A 19,155-nucleotide genomic window follows, 5' to 3' on the forward strand; every position below is an offset into this window, starting at 1 on the left:
TATTATACAACGAGAAAAAGTATTTAATTAGATTCTAATAATATCACGGGTTTTAACCTTTATCGTGTAAGATTGTGTACTTGAGTTCACGAACACTTTATATATACTATCTACAATGTGTTGGTGGGTCAGTGAAATCACTACCTTAAGCTTTCATGTTGATAAACTTCTTTTGGAATGGAATATGTATAGTTTTGCGTTTCTAACACATTTTTGTTATGAGATCAATAATGTTCTGTACGTGTGAATTTGTAAAATTGATTTCTTGAGGCATAAGTTCACTTTATTACTTGATTCACTCGAAATTAACTTTTATGCTCAATTAAACTTGACTAAATTGAACCCACCAAGGTTAGAACTTCAAAACCTACTAGCAAACTCATTTTCTATTCCCCCAACTTTGCGACATCTCTTCCTTTGCTATCAAGTCCTTATTTGATTTAAATTTTTTAATCATTTTTTCTTCAAACTCATTTTTAATCACATATTCTCTCAATAAATAATTTTACAAAGGATCTATAACTATTTTTACTTTTAATTACACATTCTCTAAAAAAATATTTTCACAAAAAACTCACTTCTCAAACATCAAAATCAAAATGAAACAAGACTCCAATTCTTAAACTCTAAATTAATAGAAAGATATAACCAAATATGATAATTTTCTATTTGGTTGGCAGTTTCTCTTTGACTCGAAAGGCCTCTAATTTTGATTTGATTTCATTTTTAAATAATATTTTTCTCAATCGTAGCGACCATCTTGGAGTGGAAAAGAAATATATAAAATGAGTTAAAAGAATGAAGATCACCCAACTTTAAGCAAAATATCATTTTAACCATTCAAAAAACTTTTTATCTAAAATCATCATAAGCTCACAAAATTTAACTTCCTTCGAGTCCTTTCCTCATGGAAAACATATTTTGTTTACGTCAAATCCTCCTTGTGACATTAATTTGGTTCGAGACAAATGTAAATTCAAAGTTTTTTATGTGAAGCTCGTGTTGTTAAAGACAATTATTGCTAAATTGGACATCCAACATAAGAAAATTTGTCTGAAAAGTAAAAAACAAAACATTAATTTTTGTTACAACGTCCTTTAAATCAAAAGAAAATATGTAACTAAGAAGGGTGTGTTTAATTAGGACTTTTGAAGGCTTTGATGGACATTTTTTAAGTGGTGATTTTTGTGGATTTCGTGAATATTTCAAAGATTTGTATGGAATTATTGGAAGTTTTTCGTAAACTTCTATGGATTTTCATTTTAAAATTTTTATAGATATTTTGTAGAATTTAAAAAACGTTTGAAAACTTTCATTTGAAATAGAATTCACATGGATCTGGTGTGATATTCTCGCGTAAGAGGTGTTGGTTTCCATAATTCTCCTTTTCTTTTCCCTTCTTCTTCCCATATAAAAAAAAAAAAATTGCAAAAATAAAAATTTAAGACCTTAATTAAATAATTAATAATCAAAATTATATATATATATATATATATGATTCAATATTATTAGTATAGTATACTTTTAAAAATAAATATATTTAAATTTAATTATAAATTTTTATAATTTAATAAAGAAATATATATTTTTCACAAAAAATGAATGGAAAAAGAGAAAAAAAAGTTATAAAAATCTAATTTAATTTTTTCATATAAAATAGAGATAAATAATAAGAAAGAAAAATAAAAATAAATGAAATATAATAAATAGAAAAAAATTAATTTTAATTATACACGTACATAAAGATTAAATGAAAGAAAGATTGAAAAAAAAAGTTTTTTTTTCTTTTTTGGTTTTTTTTTTGTGAAAGTCTCCCAAAATCTCATGATTGATGAGAGACAAATTTTAAAATATTATATGAGTAGTTTTTGTTTAAAAGTTAGTACTCCAAAAACTTTTATAAAAATCTCCAGAAGTCATTAAATTTAAATATCCCAAGATTTATAAAGATTTTTAAAAAATTTTAATTGAATACAACGTAATTTTTACAGACATTTTAAAAGTTTCAATTGAATATACCATGACTTTTAAAGAATCTCAAAAAATCTTAATTAAATACCGTAAATTTTTTAAATTCCAAAAATTTATTAAAAGTCCCAATTGAATACAACCCATAAAATGAAACTTCTCATAATTGGGTGACCTTTACAGTATATTAATTGGTCATCCCAATGACGTGGCAAGTTTGACAAATTCTTGTTCCATATCTATGAAATTGCCAACTTGTTCTTTTCAAATTTGTTCCTGGCTTACCTGCGAGGCTATGACTCTCTCTCCTCTCTCTCTAAACATTCATATGACCCTTTGAACGTGTATTCTGTTGTATGTATTGATCATTCATACATAATCACAAGAATAATCAAATGACTGCTGCAATTGCCCAGCAATCAATAAACAATTTCGTGTAAGTATTTCTTTTTTCTCTCATTGAAAATCTTGAAATAGTTGAATTGAATTTTCCATGCACTTCTTCTATTATTCTTAGTTCTATACGTGGAAAATATGCCCCCATGATAGCTATATTTTTATGGGAGTTTACTCAGTCATATTTGCGCTTTATTCTTACTTTCATTATGTAAAGAGGGAATTTTTTACAGGCTGCAGTCAAGGGTTTTAGGTAAGAATATAGCAGCAATATTTGGATTGTAATTATATATTTGATTGTTTCCTTGAGCTTTCCTTGAAGAATCCTCATCTGGGTATCATTAAATTTTGAATTTTCTTTGAAAAAAATTTAGTTTTGAAGTTTAATCGTTAGAATTTTGATGTTTTGGTATTTTCTGAGAGGGGTTATTATTTAGGTTCTTAAATTTCAGTTGAAGTTTCTCGTTTTGATATGAATTTTCACTTTTGAAGTTTATATGGGGTTTCTTGAAAAAATCCTCAAATGGATTTAATTGGTTTTACAGGGTTGGAGTTTAACTTTCGATATGTTTAAGGAAGAGGATAATGATGAGCCATCGAGCGGTAGTAGGAAAACATACTCACGATCGGTTTCATGGAGTGATCGATCGCCAAGGAAGTCGAATTATAGGCCACAATGGAACAGCAAGGCTCGGGCTTGTTTGCCGCCCCTTCATCCTCTGTCAATCACAAGACCGAGCATTGAGGAATGGCCAAGAGCTGGCTTGGACGACCTTGGCATATGCCCAAACCCTCAACTCCAGGTGCAATGCTTGGATTGATGACACCCCGTGAAAATATGAGTTTGGATCAACCTCCTAGAGAATTTGAATTCAAGAAAGACAAGCTCGCTTCCTTTAATACGGAATGCTCTAGGATTTTGGACCATATATATTTGGGAAGTGATTCTATTGCAAAGAGTCATAGCAAGGCTCGGGCTTGTTTGCCGCCCCTTCATCCTCTGTCAATCACAAGACCGAGCATTGAGGAATGGCCAAGAGCTGGCTTGGACGACCTTGGCATATGCCCAAATCCCTCAACTCCAGGTGCAATGCTTGGATTGATGACACCCCGTGAAAATATGAGTTTGGATCAACCTCCTAGAGAATTTGAATTCAAGATAGACAAGCTCGCTTCCTTTAATACGGAATGCTCTAGGATTTTGGACCATATATATTTGGGAAGTGATTCTATTGCAAAGAGTCATGAAATTCTCCAACAGAATGGAATTACCCATGTGTTGAACTGTGTGGGGTTTGTTTGTCCTGAATATTTCAAGAATGAGCTCGTGTACAAGACACTTTGGCTTCGGGACAGCCCCTCAGAGGATATTACAAGTATTCTTTATGATGTGTTTGATTATTTTGAAGATGTTCGAGAACAAGGTGGTCGTGTTCTTGTTCATTGTTGCCAGGGGGTGTCTCGATCAACCTCTTTGGTCATTGCGTATCTTATGTGGAAAGAGGGACAGAGCTTTGAGGATGCATTCCAGCATGTTAAGGCAGCCCGAGGAGTGACCAAACCTAATATGGGATTTGCTTGCCAACTTTTGCTGTGCCAGAAACGGGTACATGCTCAGCCTGCAAGCCCCACTTCTGTACTTAGGATGTATCGAATGGCACCCCACTCCCCGTACGACCCCCTTCATCTTGTGCCAAAAATGTTGATTGATCCGGGTGTAAACAGACTCGATTCTCGTGGGGCATTCATTATTCACAATCCTTCTGCTATATTTGTCTGGACAGGAAAGCATTGCTTCTCAGTGATGTCGGATAATGCAGCTGCAGCTGCCTGTCAAGTTATTCGTTATGAAAGGGCCCAGGGTCCCATAAAAAACATCAAAGAAGGTGAAGAGACTTCTGAATTGTGGGATGCTTTCTTCTATGAGAAACAGTCAGAAGATGAGTCATCTCTCAGGGCTGACACTCTTGCTTCTTCCTCTCATCAGTGTAATGGTAAGAGGAAGGTCGATGAATATGATGTGGATTTCGAGATCTTCAAGAAAGCACTTTCCGGTGGGGTTGTTCCGCCTTTTCCATTATCGGGGACCGAATCTGAGACATGTCTTCCAGCAAGAGAAAATGGCTGGAGCAGATTGAGAAGGAAGTTTGCTAGCGGTATCGTGAAAGAATTAATAACCTCATCTGGATTGAACGACGACATTGCCCAAACACGCGATGACCTGGATATGATGGAATCTTGTAAAGAAGTCGAAGCCTTTGTCACTTCTCACGATCTTTCAATGCATCCCAGTCCTCAGTGTGATTCATCGGATTCCTTTGCTTCTTATGCAACCAGTGGCCCGGGATAAATGAAGACTAACTTTAAAGAAATGGAATGCTCGGCTTGTCCGACTGATACGTCTTTGTCTCCATCTCCTTCATTCAGTTCACTGGATTCTTTTTCTTCATTTCTCGTTAATAAACCGAAATTCAGTTCAACCTCTCCATCTCTCTCACCTTCGACCTCTGATTATTCAAGTTCATTTACCTTCTCACCCTCATCATCTAACTGGTCCGACTTATCATATTTCTCAACTCTGCCATCACCTTCTGGATTTCAATATAAAACTCACGATCTTGATAAGGGTGGTTCTACTGAGGAAAGTGAATGTTTACTTCATAAAGCAACTTCTCCTCCAGTGGAGGAGGCATTTTTGGCTGGTTGGACTTCGAGAGCAACAGGCAGTTGTTCATCTTGTAAAGAACCTTCACTATCCCTTGCAGAACCTCCTCCCCGCATGATGTTGCCCACTGTTGATGAGGTATCTCAGATTCCAGAAAACTCGTCGATATAATGAGGGACATCGACTGTAGCAGCTCGAGACATGAGGTTTCTTTTGAGATGGACAGAGAAGAGCCAATGCCAGATTCTAACGAATTTGCCACTGACAATGATCTCCTAAGTCAATTACAAGATGATAAAGAGTACAACACATTTGATCTGATGTCAAATGATATGACCAATAGAATGTCTTGTAAAGAACCTTCACTATCCCTTGCAGAACGTAGAGGGAACATTTGTCCTCCCCGCATGATGTTGCCCACTGTTGATGAGGTATCTCAGATTCCAGAAAACTCGTCAAAATCTCTTCCTTGCATAGAAGATGATATAATGAGGGACATCGACTGTAGCAGCTCGAGACATGAGGTTTCTTTTGAGATGGACAGAGAAGAGCCAATGCCAGATTCTAACGAATTTGCCAGTGACAATGATCTCCTAAGTCAATTACAAGATGATAAAGAGTACAACACATTTGATCTGATGTCAAATGATATGACCAATAGAATAGCACAACCAACTGACTCAGTATTCTACAAGTGGCCTTTGATGAATAAAATGGACACACGTTGTGTCGTCCTAGATTCTAGATCCATTTACATCGTTCTTGTGCCCTCAGTGAGTTTTGAGGGAAATAATGCCGATATTTTGTACATATGGATTGGACGTGAAGTATCATGGAATGTAGGCCATGATCAGTTGATTGATAATGACAGCAAATACACAAACAGTCCTGCCCGTTTGGAGAATGTTGATCGAAGTTTTCTTGCTGAGAAGGGTTTCAGCACAAATGCTCAAATTAAGGTATGTATTCGATCTATATAGTTAACTGATACTTTATGCAAATGAATTTGTTGCGGTCATATTTGAGGTTAATATCAACTGTATTTGCTGGACTTGTACTATTGGGTTTGTACTAGCATTATTATTAAAGAGTAGGGCATATTGAGTATGATTGACAAAAGAGGGGATGGGAATATATAAGGCATTGGGTGAAAGTAAGAATTTCAGATTATAGGCTTGAAGCAGCAGCAACTAAATGTTTAGCGAACACTCACTTTTTGACATGTTTGGTAAGTGGATTGGGTAGTAGAGGACATTGGTAAGAAGGAAAAATAACAAATCTCATCTATTGCATAATCTAGTTTTTGGTTTTTTAAGATAGAACTCCAAGTATTAATATGGTATCAAAATCTGCTAAGCTCAAATGAGGAATTCAATCTGACTATGACTTAAATGAGTGCGCGAATTTCAAGATTTGGGTTCTTAAATGGGCCATTATCTTGTGTGGTATGTTAAGGGTAAATCCCACGTCAATTAAATATTGAAACTATAAATAACATATAAAGGCTTGAGCTACTTCTTTTAGTAATGTTGATATTTTTTAAGATTAAATCTCATGCTTAATAAATTGTTGCATTGTGTATATCTAGTAATCAATATATTAGTATGTTCATTATCCAAGATGTGGTTCAATTTCTTCTTAGCTTGCATTTATCAAGCATTTAGATGTAAACATTTTGCTTGCTATATCATGTCTGGTGTTATAACCTGTTTGATCTTTTATAGTTGAGCATTTAAGGGGTTGCGATTCTTCTTGTCACACCTTGGGTGCTCTTTTATACGATTGTGTCGATTTCAAATTTCCTATGGCTAAACTCGTATTTACTTGTGTTTTTGGAATTTCAGATAGTCAAGGAAGATGAGGAACCGGCACAGCTCCTCGAGCATCTTTCCTCATTAAGGAAGGACTTGAACAGTGGATCAAGTAAATCTGATTTGTGTCTGCAACACTAATGAAGTGAGTTGGCATCCCATAGCATCACGACTCCAGCTTCTGCTTGCGAGATGCTAGCAAACTTGATTTTTAATCCAAGACGGGCATGTACAGGGAATAAGTTTCTGAATACTGAAGGTAGGAATTATGAGTACAGAATCCCCTCAGAATAAGTGTAGAGTTCCCCTTTAATACTGTGCCTCAGAATATGTCTACATTCAGCACCTAAGCTGTTTCTTTTTTAACATGAATACAAAGAGCATTAGAAGACTCCTAGATTTACTAGTTTGTTACATGCGAACATAATTTTTCCATTTCGAGAAAAAGAAATATCAGACTTGCATTCCATTATGTAGGGAAGAAAAACTATATTCCTAATTTTCCATCATAGTTAAAAACATAAGAATGATGAGTGGACATAGCTGAAGGTGAATCACTATAAACCTGTGTGTGTTTCTCTAAAACATGAGATTAACGGCAGGTTACTGGTGTCTTGTCTTGTGCAATTTGTTGTATATTATTAACACGCAAATCCATCGAATTTCAAAGCATAGCTAACAAAATGGCACATGAGGTAAGATTAGATTAAGATCCCACTTACAACGTTGTGAGCATATTGTCATTTCTACTGCAGGTTTGGGGATAAGGAAAAAAAAAATGTCCACCCTAGGTTGAACATAGAATTTGTACACAATCAAAACCTTGAACTAGTTTACATTCTTCCATCTAGACATAGTCAAGCCGTGTGCACTGCCTCTCGAACTTTTAAATGACCATGGTTTTCTGCCTGTCCCAACTATTTTCACTTGGGGTTTGTACTTTCTTGGCATTCTTGGCCCAACTGTTTTCGTGCTGAGGTTGTACTATCTTGGTATTTTTACCCCTTGCAGCTATTTTCCCACGTTGAATGTACAGTCTTGATATTCTCGCCTCTGATATTTTCATGCTGTGGTTGTGCCATGTTGGCATTTTTCTCCCTGCCGTGCAGCTGCGAAAATTGTACCTTGGCACTCTTTTACTTTCCTCTGATATTCGTTCCTCTACAGTTAAAGTTTCAGACAAGAAGGTCCCAAGCGCTTACACCACCGCTCTCTACAATTATTTATACCATTATCAGCTTGTCTGAATGGACTACGTAAAATTTTAGGCATTATGTAAAAGAACAAGTAGCATGGGATTGTGTTGGTTAGCCATCGTAAGCTAAATTTTTGCTCAAAATCTAATTAGAATCATGTTATACTCGATAGGGTGAAAGCTCAGGGATCCAGGATGATGATAACTCAGAGAATTCGATATGCAATCACATCTCCTTCCTGCAAAATGAATGAAGAGGATGATTGACATTGATGAGTTACACAAATTTTTTCCAAGTTCAACATGCATCATGAGCTTCACATAATGGTCTGAAAATCAGAATAATATTTCAATCTCTGAACTTAAATCTTACTGCCCAATCTTTGTGAAAAATTAAGTTAAAACACTGATGGCAGTAAATCGTGAAAGTGTATAAGAAGAATATAACTTGAGCATGCTACAAAGAGGTTGAAGGTTATCGAAGTCAATTCCCATATATGACAGTCTCTTTTCCATTATCCGGTGTTTCATAACACTTTCTTTGAATCTTTACTCTCATTTCTTTGAGTGGACGAACATTTTGCGGTAACCCATTTTTGGCCCTTCTTATTGCTAGTATTCCATTCCATTGGATTTTTTCCTGAAGAAAAACTCAAAATTTCTGCAGAGGTTATATGGCACAAATTGAAATGACAAAACATTTAACAGAATTGGAAAGCAGGAAAGAAAAAGAAAAAAAAACTCCAAAAATAGTTCGACATGCTTAGTGATATCAAGGTACATTGTACACCCAATAGGTATATGATGACAGAGAGAAATGGAGACAAAGGCAAGCGTGTACCATGTTGAGGTAGAAGAGATGCATCTTGATATAGTTCCCTCAAGCCTCATTTTGATCTACAAGAAAACCAGAAAGTAACATACCACCGATGTGTGAGTCATGTGACTTTGAAACAAAGCTGGTTCTACATAATAATAATGTTCATAGATCAAAACCATCTAGCACCATTTCATGCTGGAATAACGCAATTCACTAGTCACCACAGTGGACACTTATCAAGTTCATTTTCACTGGTCTCTGTTGCAATCCTGATTCCCAAGTCTCGTTGAATAAAAGAAAAAATGGCTTCTTGGTATTGTTAGTACCAACTATTCATACATAGACACATTCTCAATCGACCATATGGCCATTAGCTTTTTACAGGATGGTCTCTTTAGACCTCGATCAAAAAGTCAAGTGGAAATTCGTCTTTGAATGACCCCTATAGAATAATAGCTTTGAGAACTGCAAGTTTGTAAGATTCTAACCACATCTAAAACTAGAAAGAATTTTGAGGACATTTTCTTGTATTTTAGCCGGTCAAAACCAAAGGTTAAACAACAGAGAGCAAACATCATCTTGAAAAAGGAAAGACTATCTTATACGTAAACCTACCTTTTCTTGCTTGGCTTAGAATCATCATTGCTGTCATTTAGTTTAGCATTTTCCTGCTGGTTTTCCACGTTTCCTTTGTCATTAGAATCAGATTTCTTCTCCATCTGGGTAAGGCTCTTCTGTTTTGTTAGAATTCCATCCCGGTAAGGGTTTGCAATCTTTCTACATGACCCTCACTTGTGGCAGTTTCAGAAGCCTCGGAATGTTTTTTTTTTTTTTTTAATTTCAAAGCATAGCTAACAAAATGGCACATGAGGTAAGATTAGATTAAGATCCCACTTACAACGTTGTGAGCATATTGTCATTTCTACTGCAGGTTTGGGGATAAGGAAAAAAAAAATGTCCACCCTAGGTTGAACATAGAATTTGTACACAATCAAAACCTTGAACTAGTTTACATTCTTCCATCTAGACATAGTCAAGCCGTGTGCACTGCCTCTCGAACTTTTAAATGACCATGGTTTTCTGCCTGTCACAACTATTTTCACTTGGGGTTTGTACTTTCTTGGCATTCTTGGCCCAACTGTTTTCGTGCTGAGGTTGTACTATCTTGGTATTTTTACCCCAGCTATTTTCCCACGTTGAATGTACAGTCTTGATATTCTCGCCTCTGATATTTTCATGCTGTGGTTGTGCCATGTTGGCATTTTTCTCCCTGCCGTGCAGCTGCGAAAATTGTACCTTGGCACTCTTTTACTTTCCTCTGATATTCGTTCCTCTACAGTTAAAGTTTCAGACAAGAAGGTCCCAAGCGCTTACACCACCGCTCTCTACAATTATTTAAACCATTATCAGCTTGTCTGAATGGACTACGTAAAATTTTAGGCATTATGTAAAAGAACAAGTAGCATGGGATTGTGTTGGTTAACCATCGTAAGCTAAATTTTTGCTCAAAATCTAATTAGAATCATTTTATACTCGATAGGGTGAAAGCTCAGGGATCCAGGATGATGATAACTTAGAGAATTCGATATGCAATCACATCTCCTTCCTGCAAAATGAATGAAGAGGATGATTGACATTGATGAGTTACACAAATTTTTTCCAAGTTCAACATGCATCATGAGCTTCACATAATGGTCTGAAAATCAGAATAATATTTCAATCTCTGAACTTAAATCTTACTGCCCAATCTTTGTGAAAAATTAAGTTAAAACACTGATGGCAGTAAATCGTGAAAGTGTATAAGAAGAATATAACTTGAGCATGCTACAAAGAGGTTGAAGGTTATCGAAGTCAATTCCCATATATGACAGTCTCTTTTCCATTATCCGGTGTTTCATAACACTTTCTTTGAATCTTTACTCTCATTTCTTTGAGTGGACGAACATTTTGCGGTAACCCATTTTTGGCCCTTCTTATTGCTAGTATTCCATTCCATTGGATTTTTTCCTGAAGAAAAACTCAAAATTTCTGCAGAGGTTATATGGCACAAATTGAAATGACAAAACATTTAACAGAATTGGAAAGCAGGAAAGAAAAAGAAAAAAAAACTCCAAAAATAGTTCGACATGCTTAGTGATATCAAGGTACATTGTACACCCAATAGGTATATGATGACAGAGAGAAATGGAGACAAAGGCAAGCGTGTACCATGTTGAGGTAGAAGAGATGCATCTTGATATAGTTCCCTCAAGCCTCATTTTGATCTACAAGAAAACCAGAAAGTAACATACCACCGATGTGTGAGTCATGTGACTTTGAAACAAAGCTGGTTCTACATAATAATAATGTTCATAGATCAAAACCATCTAGCACCATTTCATGCTGGAATAACGCAATTCACTAGTCACCACAGTGGACACTTATCAAGTTCATTTTCACTGGTCTCTGTTGCAATCCTGATTCCCAAGTCTCGTTGAATAAAAGAAAAAATGGCTTCTTGGTATTGTTAGTACCAACTATTCATACATAGACACATTCTCAATCGACCATATGGCCATTAGCTTTTTACAGGATGGTCTCTTTAGACCTCGATCAAAAAGTCAAGTGGAAATTCGTCTTTGAATGACCCCTATAGAATAATAGCTTTGAGAACTGCAAGTTTGTAAGATTCTAACCACATCTAAAACTAGAAAGAATTTTGAGGACATTTTCTTGTATTTTAGCCGGTCAAAACCAAAGGTTAAACAACAGAGAGCAAACATCATCTTGAAAAAGGAAAGACTATCTTATACGTAAACCTACCTTTTCTTGCTTGGCTTAGAATCATCATTGCTGTCATTTAGTTTAGCATTTTCCTGCTGGTTTTCCACGTTTCCTTTGTCATTAGAATCAGATTTCTTCTCCATCAGGGTAAGGCTCTTCTGTTTTGTTAGAATTCCATCCCGGTAAGGGTTTGCAATCTTTCTACATGACCCTCACTTGTGGCAGTTTCAGAAGCCTCGGAATGTTTTTTTTTTTTTTCCTTCCTATATTTCACAATGTGAGTTCTTTAATCAACAAATTGAGGCGTTGATCTTTAAACATAAATAAAACATGCAGATTGCCGTAGATAAGACAAGGGCAAGATAGCATAGAGTATTAATTACATGGAATACTGAAATTTCTCTGATGCTTTTCTTTTCAATTATGCTGTGTACAGTGTCGTACATGTACAGCACACTCACAATCGTGGGGTTGCTATTATTTTAATCGCGGACCCCACCTCTTGTATGTAAGAGGGCTATCAATCATGATATCAAAATTGTTGTACTTCTAATATTGTTCTTTTCCTTTTCACTTCTCGAAATCTGTATTTACAACAGATGGATTTTCCACATCTTTCAACTAGTCATCTTCACCTTCCTCTTCAGAGTCATCACTCTCATAAACTTCTTTTCCCTTCTCAAACTCCACATTTGAGAAGCTCTCAACTAAAGCAATACACTACTATATTAGTCCAACAATGTAGGGGTTAGAAAGAGAATCTCTCAACTTTAGTGAGTGAAACACTCACTGAAGTTGCTCCTTGCATTTGTGAGCTCATTGAATTTTTGTTTTGTTTTGTTTTACCTTCGTAAAGTGGTAATGTCGAATCCAGCAACGCAGATTCAGTTTAATCTGTCGAGATTCAATTTTAGGGGGTGTTTGATATACATTTTTATGTAAAAATGCATTTTAGAATAGTAAATTGATGTGAAATGTGTGGTTGAAAAATAAGAAAAAAATTGATTTACGTGTAATATTATTTTAATAAAGAATGTGTAGTTGAAAAGAAAAGAGAGAAAAATACATTTTGAAGAAAATGGTTACCAAACGAGGCCTTAATACAAATTCTGCCGGTGATAATTGTTGGATTGATTCATCTTGATTTTTCGATTATTGGATTCCATAATTTCCAATTTTGTGATAATTAATTAGGACATGTTGGCCAAGCATTAAAAAAATAAGAAAAAGCTTTACCTAATTAACTTAATTTCATTGAATTTTCCTATTTACTTATAAGTAATTTTTTAAGCATAGGCAAACATGGTATATCAGTAATTTTTATCTAATAAAATAATTAATTATATAATGTGTGAAACGCTGGTTGCAGTCAGTCACATGGACTGTCAAAATAAATTGCTCCCTCTCTTTCTCACACACACAGTGCAGGGAGCGAGCAAAGCCAGCAGCCAAGCTGGCGTATAGCCCGAAGCGAGCAACGGCGGAGCTCCGCCATTCCAGCTCCATCGGCAGTCGGGTGACGCCGTCCCCTACTGCCACCGTAACGGCCTCCTCCCCATTGTCCCCCGACAATAACCCATCCGCCGCGGACGACGACGACGGCCGCGATCGACACTCTCGAGATCGCTCTCTACGGTCTTACCTCCAATCTCTCCCCCCTCATTCGACTTTCCCTATCGACGATCTACATAGGCCCAACCCGTACAACTCCGAGATCTCGCTTTTTGTACTTGTTGCAATTGTACTTGCCGTCGTGATTTCGATCTCTTCTATATTCAATAGATTTGTAAGACCTTATTTTATATATGTGTACATTTACGCGTCATAATTTTTGTTAGCAAATAAGAGTAATTTCTATGAAAGGCTTCCCTGTGTTTTTCATCTGTTTTATGGACTGTTAGTTGATTCATGTATTCGTTGATTTCAATATATTACTGCGTCGGATTGAAAGATTTGGTGCTCACTTATTCGTGATTGGGTAAATGAAATTTGTTCTTGAAATGTCATTATAGAATAACTGAATTTGTTATTCAAAATGTTGAAAAGTTGGTAAATTAAAGATAGATATGGACTATGACTGCTTTCTTTTTATGATTGGCCCTTTTATTTGTTTGGTGCAATTTGGCCCCCCATTACGAAAAGTAATTTTTTTTTTTTTTTTTCAAATAATGAGTTGTTGAAAAAGAATGAAAATTTTTGGTTCCACGAGTAATATATTATTTTATAGAAGATTGTATGATTAAAATGAGAGGGAAAAATAAAATTTAATTTAACCGGGGCTGAACTGGGGCCAAGTAATGTTGAAATTTTTTTATTTATTTATGTATATGTATATCTGTTGTCAATGTGCCATCCAAATTCTAACCATTATTATTTTGCCCTCCTCTCTACACCTGATGCAGAATGCTCCATATTTGTGCAAAAAAGATGGCATAACTCTTGTCTGCCCTAATGTAAGTACTCGAATATTGAATCTTTCTTTTCTTGAACGTTGTCATCTTATTGTTTCGGTTGCAATTTAATTGTAGATTTTTTAATTTGACTAGGTAAAAGAGTCTTCATCTCTATGGGAGAACCCTTATTCAGCTACTACATCATGGAAGCCTTGTTCTGCACGACACAAGAGCATAATTTCAGGTGAGTAAACTGCATATGCTTAGCCTCTTTGTGATAATGGGACTGATTTTGCAAGAAAAACTAAGTAGAAAACTGGGAAAACTCACCAATTTTGAACCTTGTCTATTGGTGAAAATTTAATCCAACTTCTGTTGGATACTTAATTGGTTTTTCAAGACAGTGGGCATGTGTAGTTTAACTTAATTTTGAAAAGTATCAGGCAGAGATAGCATGTAGTAAATGGAAATTACTACTATTTGTGAGCTCTGTTCTTTTAGAACACTAATGTGTTAATGTCGAGCACCACTCCAATGCTAAAACTGTTTGACTTGGGAAACAAGGAAAAAATGATTTTTAGTGGGAGGAGTTGTATTTTAAATTGCATTAACATTCTACAATTTGGTGAGGCTGATACAGAATCTGTTAATGTGGTTTCTTCTATACTGCACTTGGTCCAAAATCATGTAAGGGCCAGATGGCGATGGGATAATGTCATTTGAATGATCTGTTTCCTCTACATTTATAAACCTTACCATTCAGTTTGTTACTTCATGTTCCTGGTCGTCTTCTTTCTCCTTTCCTCTTTTTTTTTTTTTTTTTTTTTTTTTTTTTCACTATATCCTGGGGTTGGTGGTGTTCTACCTTTACTTGCACATTTCCATTTCTCCTTGAAAATTAAAATAATATCTATGTAAAGAATATGTAAGTTAAGCCGAACTAAGTACTGATTCTCTATCAATAATGGATATTACCGAGCTTATTTCTATCAGTACCTTGTTTTCATTTCTAAATTTTATGCTTCTTAAATCAGGATTTGTATTTAAATGACTCTAACTCAATATGCATGTGGAAATATAATTTCTTCTTTCTTCAGTATCTTTTTGTCATTTCTGTAAGATTGCATTTCTTCATTTTGTGTTGCTTACAACGGAATGTGTATTTAAATGACTCTTAAGTCAGCATGCATATAGAAATAGAAATGCTATGGCCTTTCCAAAGATTGGTGCTCATTTTGTTTCTTCGCAGATCTTCCATCAGAGAATGAAACAAATGGCTATATTTTCATACATGCTGAGGGTGGTTTAAACCAGCAAAGAATTGCCGTATGTTTCTCTTCAAAAAGAATTTTGTCTGGGATGTAGCAAAATTTATCATGTCAATATTAATTTTTTTTTTTCTGGTCGTGTGCAGTTTGCTCTTAGATCCTTTTGAAACTTAAATGAATTTATTGTTTGATATTTAGTTGATGTCATACTTGATGAAGGCAAATGTTCCAAAGAATGTGATTTGCTTTGGTGACATTTTTCTAAATGTTCAAAAGCTGATTCTTTCAAATAAATTTGAGAACCTTCATCACTTTAAATGGCCACAGGAAATCTATTTAGGGGCTTGACTATTATTATGCTACCAAGCAGATATGTAATGCTGTTGCTGTGGCCAAAATTATGAATGCTACCCTCATCTTGCCCGTGTTGAAGCAGGATCAGATTTGGAAGGACCAAACGTGAGTGAACTCCATTGAAACTGTTTACATTGTGTTCTAGTTCAATTTTTCGAGCATTACACACATCAACTTTTAGGGCGGCATTTGTGATATTGATTATTTTGTTTGCAATACTTCTTGATGAGATTACAATAGTGAGAATACTCAAGTAGATTCTCTCCATGCCTTTGCTGCAGGTCATTTTACTAACACCTTGCTTAGTGCCATCAGCTTAAAGAATCTGCTAGATTCGACTCTATCATCTGTTTCCCGTAGCCCCTAAAAGTCAAGAAAGTCACCCAATACGTCAATTTGCAATATGAAATACAGACTTTATTAGAATCTCCAATTGCTACCTGTTTCTGTATTGAAAATACACAATTGCTACAGGAAATTTCAAGACATTTTTGATGTAGATCATTTTATTGACTACTTGAAAGATGATGTGCAAATTGTTCGGGATATCCCAGAATGGTTTACTGACAAATCAGAGCTGTTCACTAGCATAAGGTTTGAGAACTTTATATTTTCTCTTTTATCGAGTATGTATGCACTGTGTATATTACTATTTTATTCCAACTTCGATAATTCATTTCAAACCATTTTTATTAGGAGCTTTGAATTTTAGACTTGGCAGTTTTAGATATGAAATATATATAGCTGGTTCTGAACTTCACTGGAAGAATTTCTGGCTAAGATCATAGAATTACTTTAATGAAAATTCAGAGGAATAATAACTCTGTTCAACTTTATTGTGTGTGAAAACAAGCCTGATGTAGTTATCTTCTCATGGATTTAGGCTATTCAAATGGAAATTTAATTTGATCATGTCAAATAAAGGTTATCTACTCACATGGCAACTGAAGAGTCAATATTTTACATTGTGTGCTATTTGATTTTAAAAAATCAGAGGTGTATGCAAGTTTTAGTGGATTAACTTGTGACGGGCAACAAAAAGTGAAACGATCGCATCCTTAGTTTTTGTTTATAACTAAAATTACTTGTAGAAGTTTCTTGGAGCCGCATGGTGAACAAGGGACACGAGAAAATGGCTGTAGTTTGTAGACTGCTTAAAACTTAAGAACTGAAAGTCTAATCTTTAAAATAAAAAAGTTAAATTTCCCAGTGCCTCAGTTTTATTGCATAATACTTGTATAATTTTACACATTCTATGATTTCTTATGGTCCATGATAGACGGACAGTCAAGAACATTCCGAAATATGCTCCTGCTCAGTTCTACATTGACAATGTTTTGCCTCGAGTCAAGGAGAAGAAGATAATGTCATTGAAACCTTTTGTTGATCGACTGGGGTAAGTATTTTCAAACAATACAATTCTTTCTGGGACCTTGATTAGCTTTTAGCTATAGTAGTTTATTTCTGTTGTGACCCTTGTTCATCAGGTATGATAATGTTCCTCCTGAAATCAACAAGCTAAGGTGTAGGGTAAACTATCATGCTCTGAAATTCCTTCCTGAGATTGAGCAGATGGCTGATTCTCTTGTATCAAGGATGAGAAACCGAACTGGCAGTTCAAATCCTTTCATGTGAGTGACTTTGGATCTGTCTTGGGTAGTTTTGCTGAAGTTAATTTTTGTTCAACAATTTCCATTTCCTTTTCCACGAGGAGTTTTCAATAATATTTTTCCTACCAAATGTGTCAGGGCTCTTCATTTAAGGTTTGAGAAAGGTATGGTGGGCCTATCATTTTGTGATTTTGTCGGAACAAGGATGGAGAAAGCTCTAATGGCTTTATACAGACAAAAAGAATGGCCTCGGCGGTTCAAGGTAACCAATATTATTGTCGAAATTTGTGTCCATATCAAAAGAAATTGCAAAACTAATGTTTGTATCCAATCTTTCTGGTGTGTTATCTTGCAGGATGGTTCCCATCTTTGGGATGTAGCTCTGCAGAAGCGGAAGGAAGGGCGTTGCCCGCTCGAGCCTGGTGAAGTGGCGGTGATGCTTCGTGCTATGGGCTATCCTAAAGAAACTCCTATATATGTTGCTTCTGGGCAGGTTTATGGTGGACAGAACCGCATGGCACCACTCCGGAACATGTTCCCCAATCTAGTGAGTTATTTGCTTAATTTGCTGTTTAACTGCTTATCTTATTATAGGGTCAAAATGCCAATAGCTACTTCAAGTTTTAATCTCCTTTTCATTTTACTCACGAATATCCATTCCAGCCAATGGAATAAAATCATGAATAGTGGGACCATTTACAAATCGTTTCCTGTTTTAAAGTGGTTGGATACTCGTTATTCAACTTTTTCTATACGACTATACTTGTGAGTATCAAGCATTTCTGAATAACTGCAGAAGCCAATGGAAGCATCTCATGTTTTTTATTCTCTTATATACTGTAGTCAACTTTTTCATTAAGTATTGGTGACAGGTCACAAAGGAGGAACTGTCAACCAAGTCAGAGTTGGATGGATTCAGGAAGCACGTAACGAGCTTGGCAGCTCTGGACTTCTTGGTCTGTTTGAAGTCTGATGTCTTTGTGATGACCCACGGAGGAAATTTCGCTAAATTGATAATCGGATTTCGTAGGTACATGGGTCATCACCTTAAATCAATAAAACCCGACAAGGGTCTTATGTCGAAATCTTTAGGTGACCCGTACATGGCCTGGGCCAACTTTGTGGAAGATGTCATCGTTACTCACCAGACACGAACTGGCTTACCTGAAGAAACTTTCCCCAACTATGACATTTGGGAGAACCCTTTGACCCCTTGCATGTGTAGAGCTTGATCGTGATAGTTCTCAGTGTAGCTCAAACCACAGGATATTCGTTGAGAGCATTTCCTTGAACAAACACATCCAAGTGCATCAAGAAAATTTTCAAATTTAATTTTGCTTTCAACTCTTAGTGCATGTTTGGTACGCAATACTGAAGGATAAAATAAACAAGACTTTAACTACTTTGATACTCTTGTGCCAAACATGACATTAAAGTTGAGTAAAACCATACTGCACAATTGATGCTAACTTGGAATTTAAGTGCCTTTATAGAGAGAAGTCAATGGAATGTAAGTGTATGTAACTGAGGGCTTTGAGGTTGGTAAGCCTGTTAGGATCAATAGATGCGATCTTCAACAAAATGATACACTAATTTTGTATGGGAATACAATTTTATTTTTCTTTGTATAATTATGATTGCATAATATAAAATGCCATGTTTGTTATGCCGAATGTCCAATTTACTTTACCAAACATAAGTTTGGTGGTTTGCAGAGCATAGTTTACCTGAGGTTATGTTGTTGTAGTTCGTGTGCTAGTAATTATCATAATTCTTGGCTCTTCGAAATTTGAAATGATTTCAAATTTGTAGAAAGATTTTTTGCTGATTTTAGTGTTGTCTATGAAATTCAAAAACTCCATCTGCGAATTTATTACATCCAAATGGGTGAAGATTAAGATTGATGATGGGA

General features: G+C 35.6%; 1 protein-coding gene and 1 pseudogene across 1 annotated transcript; both read left to right on the forward strand.

Annotated features, from left to right (window-relative positions):
• The first annotated feature begins 2,252 nt into the window (after positions 1-2,252).
• LOC111398418 lies at positions 2,253-7,312 on the forward strand (annotated as a pseudogene).
• Positions 7,313-11,948: 4,636 nt separating this feature from the next.
• On the forward strand, positions 11,949-18,909 carry LOC111398419 (protein PECTIC ARABINOGALACTAN SYNTHESIS-RELATED-like). Its single transcript, XM_023025320.1, has 12 exons — positions 11,949-11,975; positions 12,988-13,404; positions 14,021-14,071; positions 14,165-14,255; positions 15,261-15,337; positions 15,650-15,738; positions 16,108-16,227; positions 16,913-17,029; positions 17,121-17,264; positions 17,382-17,505; positions 17,599-17,790; positions 18,116-18,909. Exons 1-12 carry the CDS (start codon positions 11,949-11,951, stop codon positions 18,473-18,475), a joined length of 1,809 nt encoding a protein of 602 aa, XP_022881088.1. The 3' UTR covers positions 18,476-18,909.
• Positions 18,910-19,155: the final 246 nt, after the last annotated feature.

Source organism: Olea europaea, chromosome 8 (assembly GCF_002742605.1).
Source record: "Olea europaea var. sylvestris chromosome 8, O_europaea_v1, whole genome shotgun sequence".
Lineage (NCBI taxonomy): Eukaryota > Viridiplantae > Streptophyta > Magnoliopsida > Lamiales > Oleaceae > Olea > Olea europaea.

What these genes read in the sequence shown, in the direction of transcription:
- LOC111398419 (XM_023025320.1), top strand. Translation starts at nt 11,949, where the DNA reads ATGCAGATTGCCGTAGATAAGACAAGG. An exon ending in TAAACCAGCAAAGAATTGCC is followed by an intron (nt 15,338 to 15,649) that starts GTATGTTTCTCT and finishes GCTACCAAGCAG; the next exon opens with ATATGTAATGCTGTTGCTGT. An exon ending in GGCAGTTCAAATCCTTTCAT is followed by an intron (nt 17,265 to 17,381) that starts GTGAGTGACTTT and finishes CAAATGTGTCAG; the next exon opens with GGCTCTTCATTTAAGGTTTG.